Source organism: Spinacia oleracea, chromosome 4 (assembly GCF_020520425.1).
Source record: "Spinacia oleracea cultivar Varoflay chromosome 4, BTI_SOV_V1, whole genome shotgun sequence".
Classification (NCBI taxonomy): Eukaryota; Viridiplantae; Streptophyta; class Magnoliopsida; order Caryophyllales; family Amaranthaceae; genus Spinacia; species Spinacia oleracea.
Window position 1 is genome coordinate 96,213,214 of NC_079490.1, and position 9,956 is coordinate 96,223,169.

The 9,956-nt window shown below is 36.4% G+C and overlaps 1 protein-coding gene across 1 annotated transcript; it reads left to right on the forward strand.

Annotated features, from left to right (window-relative positions):
• The first annotated feature begins 449 nt into the window (after nt 1–449).
• Nucleotides 450–8,216, forward strand: LOC110796383 (uncharacterized). The gene is made up of 2 exons (XM_022001442.2): nt 450–837; nt 7,588–8,216. The coding sequence occupies exons 1-2, from the start codon at nt 555–557 to the stop codon at nt 7,968–7,970; spliced, it is 666 nt and encodes a 221-aa protein (XP_021857134.1). The 5' UTR covers nt 450–554; the 3' UTR covers nt 7,971–8,216.
• The last annotated feature ends 1,740 nt before the right edge of the window (nt 8,217–9,956 follow it).

A 9,956-nucleotide genomic window follows, 5' to 3' on the forward strand; every position in this document is an offset into this window, starting at 1 on the left:
AATTCTGATACCCACTATAACATACCGTCTTTACAGACACGAGACATCGAAAATAACTTTGAGACAGCTAAAATATTTCTCTTAAAGTTCTTAGTAACATTTAGTCGTTTCACAAAATTTCAAGTCTACATTAGAATCATTCCTTTTTCCGTGACTTGTCAACATTTTCAAATTAATAGAAAACCCAGAAGGACTAGTACATTAGTACCGAAGAAGTACAAATACATATCAGATATGTATGGGGAAATACATATTAGAATATAAGACAAAATAGGAAAAAGGACAAAAAAGTAATTAAATGGTACTTTTCTAAACACAAATGGTACTTTTTTTTTTTTTTTTTTTACAGAATGGTACTTTTTTTACAGAATGGTACTTTTTTTACATGAATGGTACTTCATTTTTTTGTCTTTTGGCTATACGAAAAAACGAACCAGCACCCGACCGACGACACCAAACTCTCAACCGTCGATCCCACTCTCTAAAACCCCCCTTTCCCCTTTGCCTCTCACTTTCTCTCTCCTCTAGGGTTCTTAATCTTCCCACAATTGACCATGATTCACCTACTATTCTCACTAATCTTTGCAGAAATGGCAGTGATTCTGCTACTTCTGTTTAGAACTCCATTGCGAAAGCTCGTAATCATGGGGTTGGATCGGATGAAGCGAGGAAGAGGACCTGTAGTGATCACAACAGTTGGTGGGACAATTCTTGTTTTGCTAGTTTCCAGTGTTTCGAACATTCTTACTTTCCAACAGCGTGAAATTGAGCCTGGTACTATTAATCCTACCGATCAAGTTTTGTTTACTCGCAATCTTCTTGATACTTCTCTTATGGGTATGATTTTCTCCTACAATTTTATTTCCCCTCCTTATTTTTTCAATTTACGCATGAAAATAATGAATTGTGTTTTCTATTCTGCGATTTTGGTATGATTGAGTTGTTGTTTATTGAATTTTTTGTAAATTGTTCCAGTATTTAATTGCTAGTTGAATAGTTAGAGATCACGACTTTGAGGTAACACTTGCAGTCTTGGAGAGTTTTTGGGGGCTTTATGATGTTTGTAATCTTTAGCTTGAATTAGTTCACCTAAAAGTTAATTTGGGATTAGTCATAATAATCAATTAGTTGTATTTTTTTTTTTTTTGGGGTAAAAGTAAGTATATTAATTACCAAAAGAGCAGCAAAACACTAGCTTCTAACTACAGCAAAAAAACAAAATTGTAGAACCCACCCATTACATTCTTCCCTCGAGGTCAGTAAACCAATCCCTATCCTCTACTGACCAATTAGCAGACATCAAATTAAGAATCCTAAAGCATATGTCATACTTAATTCTACTAACCAACTTGTCAGGCATAGTGAGCACCGCATCCCAAAACGCCTTGTTCCTAGCATGCCAGATATAGTATACTAGAGTTGCCAACGTTGCATGGATAGTTTGTCTTCTCCTCTTAGTCTTGTATCTTCTACCCCACCTTCTCCACATGTTGTGAATGTCTTGCTGCTGTTTAAATCTCAGACCCAACCAGTTACAAATCATCTCTGTACTCATTTTGCTGAAAGCACACTTGAAAGAAATATGCTGGATTGTTTCTGCTTCTCTGCCACACATCAGACGATCACTCTCCACCTTTAGACCAACTCTAACTAGTCTGTCTCTGGTCCTAAGTCTTCCTTGAGCTGCAAGCCATGCTATAAAAGCATGTTTCGGGAAATTGAGTCTGCTCCACACCCAATGTGTCCAGTGTAGGTTATGTTGATCACCCTTGAGCCATTTATACCCAGCAGTAATAGTGTACTTCCTTCCACTACCACACCATTGGTTAACATTGAAACCCAATTTCATTTCATCTTTAGTTTTACAAATCCTCCTCCACCCCTACCTGGCGTCCCTTGGTGGAACATAGTCCCACCAATCATTGTTCTTGAGATACACACTATGCACCCACTTAACCCAAAGCATGTCAGCTTTCATAGCTATCTGCCAAACATACTTGCCTTGGGCTGGCTGATTCCACACAATACAATCTCTAATACCTAAACCTCCACATTGTTTAGGCCTATAGATCCAATCCCAAGCAATTAGTTGTATTTTCTTGCTATGGTAAGTAGGTTGTTATAGTTTAATTGATATTAGTCACGCTAGTGTAAAATCAAGTATGCTGTTAGACTCATGAATCCACATTTGAGTCTGATTGAGCATTGTAAAGAGCGGTAGGATCGTTGCTTCTTTTTTTGTGGTTCTTTTTATTTGCAAAACTATCAACAATAGCCTCCTTCTCCTTAGTGTTTATGTCTTGTATACTCTATTAACCGGTCTAAACATTCCTACGAAGCTTTCCGCAAAAGAAGTATTATGCAAATATATCTCAATTAGGATCCATTTGTTTCGCAGGGGGTAAAGGGAATGAGACCTACAAAGGGAAAGAGGAGGAAAGGAAAGCAAAACCCTTAGACATAAAGTATTGTTTGGGTAGCAATTGATCATTCCACATCTCTTCTTCTCTCACCTTTGCGCAAGTGCGCAACAATAGCCTCCTTCTCCTTAGTCTTAATGTTTTTCCGTGTTTTGTATTCTCTATTAACCGGTCTAAACATTCCTGGGAAGTTTTCCGCAAAAGAAATATGATGCTAATATATCTCAATTAGGGGCCATTTGGTTCGCACGGGGTAAAGGGAATGAGACCAATAAAGGGAAAGGGGAGGAAAGGAAGCAAAACCGTTAGACATAAAGTGTTGTTTTGTTAGCAATTGATCGTTCCACATCTCTTCTTCTCTCACCTTTGCTCCACCAGTCCACCACTCTCCCCTCCCTCTTAAAAAATGTTGCCGCTGCCGTCTCCACTCGAATGCCGGTTTTGCTTCCCCATTTCAACTGCCCCTCCGCCTGATAATTCCGCTGCCGCCCTTCTATGACTTTCACCGCCATCGCTGCCGCCCTTCTGTCTCCCTTCTCTTATTTCTCACTTCAAAAAAGGATATTTTTGATGTTTAAAGGTAAAATTTGACCTATCTGGAGTTTTCATGGTCAAATTGTACCATTTAAAGACATGATTGAAGATAGCAAAAGGTATTTTTCCAATATTCCATTCTTTGAATTGATTTTTCTTTCAAAATTTTAGGGTTACTGGTTTTAGGGTGGGTTGTTGGGGGTGTTTTCTGTGAGTTTTTCCGGTTTTCCAGTTGGGTTCGTGGGTTTGGGGCTGGTTTAGGGTAGTTTACGTTGGTTTTGACGTGGTTTTGATAGGTTTCAGGTGGTTCCAGTTGGTTTTATGGAGTTTGGAGGTAGGTTAGGAAGGCGTTGCTGGTGTATGGTTGGTGGGTCGAAGGTGCTAGGGTTGTTTTGGGGTGGTGGTCGACGGTGGGGGTAGGTTAAAGGTGGCTAGGTTGGTTTTGGAGTAGGTCAACAGTGTGGAGGTTGTGGGGTGGTTCAGTGGGTAGGATGGTGTTATAAGGTGGTCAATGGTATTCAATGTTCTTTTTGAGGTGTTAGAAGGAAAGGGAATGGAAAAACCTAGGGGGGTGGGGTGGGGAGGGGAATCAGTTTAGAGCAATTTGGGGTGAACTCAAAAATAAAAGAGGGCAAAGGGAATGACAAAATAAGCCTAACAAACAACAACTAAGGGAACAAATATTTGCTCATTCCCTTTCTCTTAGATGAATACCCCCAACCAAACGACCCCTTAGAGTGACAGTGGATGTTGCAAACCTAGTAATTGCTGGCATATAGAAATTCCTTTGATTTGCGACGAGTCATTCATGAATATTCCCTTCTCCAAATCATTATGAACTCTTAGCTTTCTTTTCTAATATTTACTTGAAATAATTATCCTAAATGTGATTTTAAAGAGATACTGTTGATACTTTTCTTATAACTTCATTGAAAAAAGGACTGTTATTGTACAGAGTAATGATAACACCTCAATATAAGGCGATGCATTGGCCATTTGCGCTTGAGCCTCATTTTCCTATCCAATTTGCTCCATCGAGTCATGAACCTTGTCATAGACAATACGTTTACATCTTTCACAAGGCCGACATCCATGAATTAAGTAAAACATAGATTCTTTGCAAAGTTTACAAGAAAGTCTTACTACACAACCGAATCACACCCTTTCTTGTGAAATCAAATAAACTTTTGGTATCCATCCATTTTTTAATTGCTCATTAGTCGGTGTGCTTTAGCCGCCTTTCTTGTGGAAGAAATTATTTATCTCATGCATGTTAAATCAGTTGATTATATAATATATTGCCAAGGTGTGTCAATAATTACCTGATAGCTATGACTAGTAGCAATTTCAGTGCAACCCCGTCATCATAAAGTGACCAAAATCAAGATTTCTTTCTTGACTTTGTTAACACACAGTATGGTTTCTCACCTCTTTATCTTTGATTACACCTTTGGGATTGAAGGAAGAACATGCCAAGAGGACTCTGTTGTCTTATGTTATTTTAGTTTTAAGAAATGTACTATTACCTAATACACCCCCCCTTCCCCCAAGTTGCGTATTGGGAATACGCGTACTCGTATTAAACTATTATGGAACACTTATGGTCTAGTTTAACATAATTAAGTGTCGAATTGTGTCTGCGTACCCGTTCTGCGTATTAAAGTGCACGTGTATTAGGTAACACTCACTGCTAGCGTGATACGAGCTACCACTTACTACTTTAAGGTCAGTTCCAGCTGTTGAACTCGTCCTCTCTTCACCGGCATCGCAGAAATTACATCTTTTCGCAACAATTAACTTTCTTCCTTTGTCTTCTTGACTTAAAGAACTTCACTTTATCCCTTGCATGCTCGGGATGTTGGATATATTATCTCATTCTTAAACCTTCTGACCAAATATTTTCAGCAGAATGCTCCTTCCTTAGTTGCTTTTTGTGAGAAGTTGCTGATATGTTTTTGGTAGGATCTTGTCTTACATGTATAACAGCTATATCTTTAGGGTTCAATGTCTCCTTGGCTGCTGTGCCTGAATCCTAACCATTTCTAGAATCTATTTCTCAAGTTAAATATTTCAACACAAATACTCTCATCGCCCCATCAAATTAGTAAATTTTTTATCATTAGTTGTCTTGAAATATGATTAAAGTTGCCTCATAATCATGTAAACGCATTGTATGTACTAGTGAATGTGGACGCAGATGCTATTGTGATGATTGCAAGTTCGCTTTTTTTTTTCTTCTTTTGTTTTTTTTTTCAAAAGTCACCAAATCTACGGGATGGATGGAGACATGGAGTAACTTGATTGAGGGATTATATTTACATTAATGGTGGTAACCTATGACCTGGAACATAAGCCTTCCTTCAATATTACTTTATTAGTGCAATTTTCGCATGGTATCTTCTTATGTTAAAAAAACCAGATTTCCTTGATGTGATTTGGTCATGCAAATAACTCTGGTAGATCCGTGGATGTAAATGCCAAGGAGGTCTTTTAATTTCTATTCATGTTTCAGCAAGCAGGTTTGATGTAAAGGGATTACCTCTTGTATAAACCATTTTACAAGGGCATCCCCAAATCTTTTTTATCAAATAGGGCTGCAAATGGCAGACTTTTATTTTTGTTTGCTTAGTTTCAATTGGACTCAAATGGTTCACGCCTTCATCAAGCTCCTACTTTCCTTAGTCCAGCTGTTCATTTACCATTCTTAGTAATTCGGATTCCTTAATATGGAATGTATTTGTATGTCGAAAATAATGAAGAAAAGGGAGATTTAATATGTTTGGATTGTTAAAAATTTTAGTTTTGCATATCAACTAAATAAACTTGGTCAATGGAAAAACAGAGGGAGTACATTCGTTAATAATAACATACTATTTATATGTAAAAGGTAATGTCGATGCGTGTCAGGCATTACGATATCCAAACTTGGCTTATCTTTTCAATGAGCTTGAAAATCTGTATTTGACTCTGTTTTATAGTTGTTTCAAGATTCCACGTTTCCCCAAGCTTGTTCTTAATTTGTTTTTGAGCATAATGGCTCATTGTAGCTCTCTGAACAAATGAAATACTTGCTAGCTTGCAAAAAGTCTCTAGTCTTCAACACCTTTAGTTTGAATTTTGAAAAGATAGGCCTTGGGAAGATGTCAATATGGACTTCATCTCTATTGGAGGCTGGAGATAGACTCATAAAATGTATATGTGGTGTGGGCTCATATTTTTTGTAAGGAAGGAGATAAACTACTGATATTTAGCATATTGTAAGATAGAATTTATATGTTGGGTCAATATGTGATAGCTTACAGAAATTCTCTGGTCTTATAGGCACCTTCAGTTTGTAAAGATGAGCCTTGGGAAGATGTCAACATGGGTTGTTCCATGGAGATAAATTAATCTCCAAAATGATTATTTGAAGGCTTGAAGTTTGTCAGTTCTATAGTGGGCTGGGCTTATGAGATACAGCTGACAGCCCATTCTATGTTATTTCTCTAATCTTTTAATGCATTAGCTTTTTTTTTCCATTGAAGCTATAAATGTTTGCTTCAGCTTATTTGCAGGCAGACAACTACTTGACTGTAGTCCAACTGTATCATCTAATCTACGACTTTCGTTGTGCACAAATCACCTTTGAGTTTGTATCTTTTTGCATGTATCATCCGGTGTGAAAAACTAAGTTAGGGTTAGATCTTCTTAGGAAAGTTGATGTGTATCATATTCTTGGCTTTAAGCCAATCCTTAGTTTCGTAGATTTTATTTGTTTGTAAGTTAAAAGGAATTTTTGGTATTTACTAGCTTAAAAATATACAACTTTTGTATTGACCACTTTTGTAGCAACTTAAATTATGTTTTTGTTTTGGAATCACTTTCTTTTCTCAATCGTTTTTGTGATTTAGAGTTCATTCTCCTCATATGTGTAAGGATTCCATAGAGACTGTGCTTTTGAAATTTTGTAAAAGATTAAACGAATTAAAAAATATTTGTGAAGTATCAATGAGTTGTTTTGAAAAACCGTTCCCTATGAATCCTTACAGAAAAAAGAGGAAATAAGCTTTGAAACACTTAAAACGACTAAGAAATGAAAAAGATGTCTTGAGAAAACCGTGGTAGTGCTTTCAAAACAAAAATGTAATTTTAAGGTAGTAATTTACAATAAAATTTCCATAAGAGAGTTGATACAAAAATGGTGTACTTTTAAGGTAGTAAATACCAATATTTTAAAATCCTTTTTGGCTGGTATATTTTGCATATTTAACTGGACTTTTCATCAATAATGAATATGAAAGCCGTTTATAAGGAATAGGGAAATGGGGATTTGGTAATAGCAATTATCCATGATTATAGTCTGCTAGTTATAGTGGATGACCTGATGAGCTTAAGGTATCAGGCAGAGCATAGTATAGGAGAAAAGGATAGTACATATGCTATCTGATACAATAGCCAATAACAAAGGTTGAATAATGATGCATGTTTTATGTTTTTTCTGTTTCTTAATTCTCAGTTTCTCACCTTGTCTTCCTATTGACATTATTAATGAGTTCAATGAAATATTTTTACTCAAATTGGAAATTTGAGCATGTGGTACAGATTAAGATTATTATGGGCAATTGATAGATTTGAGTTTACTGATAATGGGCAGGATTCATCTTGTTCCTTGGTCTGATGATGGACAGATTGCATCATTATATCAGAGAACTCCGCTTACTCAGAAAGACTATGGAGGCTGTAAAGAAACAAAGCCGGAGTTTTGATGACGCCAAAAATGGAAGTTCAGAGGATCATAAAGCCATGGAGGAGGAGGTTGCTACCCTGAAGTCTCGGATCAAGGTCTTGGAATCTGAGTGTACCGCCCAAACAGATGAGGTGAAGTCTGCTGAATCTAAATCAGAGGCTTTGAAAAAGCAATCTGAAGGCCTACTTCTTGAATATGATCGGTTGCTTGAGGACAACCAAAGCCTTCGCAGCCAGTTGCAGGAAATCGGTCAAGGCCTTGCAGATTCCGATGGCAAGAAGAGCATGTAATGCAGATGTCCATGTAATCTCAAACATTTTCACCCGTTTTCTTGTTTCATGGTGTAAATGGGTGCCTAGTCAGAATATGCTTGTATTGGCACATTTCTCATGGTGTCACTAGTGCCTTAGAGTTTACATACCTTTTGTTTCTCTTAAATATAAAACTCACATGTAATAGACCTCCTCAACTAGATATTTAATTATCTGGTTTAACAGGGGATATGTTTGATAAAGTTTTAGTTTTTTTTAACTGTATGGGATATGTTTGATAATTTGTTTTTTAAGGGAGAATTAATTCTAATATTCCAACGTTTGGGTGGTCTACTAAACATAGTCCCACCTTTTAATTAAATAAGAATAATTCGACCTTGAAAGAGCGTCTTCTTTGAACGGTCCCCGGCCGTAGTAACCAACTCAATAACCAATTCAACAAGTAACATGGTCTTTTTCAGCATGTTATATTTTCATTGGTCCTATGTTTTTAACTAAAAGTAAATAAAAAATCCGCGTCTCCTCTGTTTCCTTTTGCCACTTCATTCCCAACCTCTTCGCCCCTGAATCCCGATAATCAGTCCCTTGTTCGCCATTATCAAGCGTCACCACCAGGTCCACCACAATTGTTTAACTCATCGCCATCTAATTTTCCTTTTGCCACTTCATTCCCAACCTCTTCGCCCCTGAATCTCGATAATTAGTCCCTTGTTCGCTATTATCAAGCGTCACCACCAGGTCCACCACTATTGCTTAACTCATCGCCATCTAATTGAAATTCCTCCCTCTAAAATCATTCTCCTTTCTCCATATGTCCATCTCTTTTTTTCAATACCCATTCACAGGTGCATGTATCCAATTTTCTGACATAATCTTCCATAACTATTCACACCAAGGTGGATAAGAACACCCTCCTATAAAATAAAAAGATGGATAAGAACACTCATAACCATATTGGAGAGGAAAACTTCAAACTAAATAAATTCAACAATAAACTCGTCAAATTGCAAAGCAATAAGATTTGATTGAATCAATATCAAAGAAGGAAAGTAGTGAAAAATCTATAGCGGATCTTGACCGCTATACTAGTTCACCAAATTTACATATGCTTTTATATATTGGTGTATGTATATTATGTATGTGTATGTTGTTTTATGTTTTGATTAAGGATTTAGTTCACTAAATAATCAAACCAACATAGAAAAACTAGGTCCAATGAATATTGAGTTTTAAATTTCCTTCCAAATCAAGCACTTACAAAATCTTCGAACCTAAGATAGTAGGTTTTCCCCAAAGCGGGGTGTTATTTTAGTAATCCTAGATGGTAAGGCATCCCAAATGAGCACGTTGATTGTGGTCGTAACTCAAGCAATATTGGTACATATTGTGGCAAATGAATAAGTTATGGCATTACATTGTTTACCAAGAGTAGTTTGGAATTACTAGCAATTGGTTTTTACTTACCTAAAATCTTCAAACGATTGAGACAAGCCAAAGCATGCTTAATACTTAGAGACTTTTAGGGTATTGGATTCATTTCATTCATTTTGGACTATGTATTTATTGCATGAATGAAATGTTTAATAGCTTTAATGATTGCATGTATGCTCCTATTTCAAGTTATTAAAGCATGATAAATGTTTTTCTTTGCAATTTAATTTTGTAGAATACGAATTATAGTGCATGTCTTCAATTTTATTGCGTTCGGATAAAAAACTACGATATTTCCTCGAGCGATTGGTAAATAATTTTGAAAGCATTTCTCAAAGGAAAGGAGACTGAGAGCGTATCTAGGATGTAACATTTTCTTATAATGATCTTCATGGTTGTTTTCAACTAAAACTTGAATGGTAGACCAATTGGACCTCATTTATTCAAAATACTGGGTAGTTTTGGAATAATGAAGTATTGAATTAAAGTCTCATGTATTACCAATGGTTAACAACCAATTGCCTTTTGATTCAATAATGAACTAGACTCATTACACGTGGTCATTCAAATTTA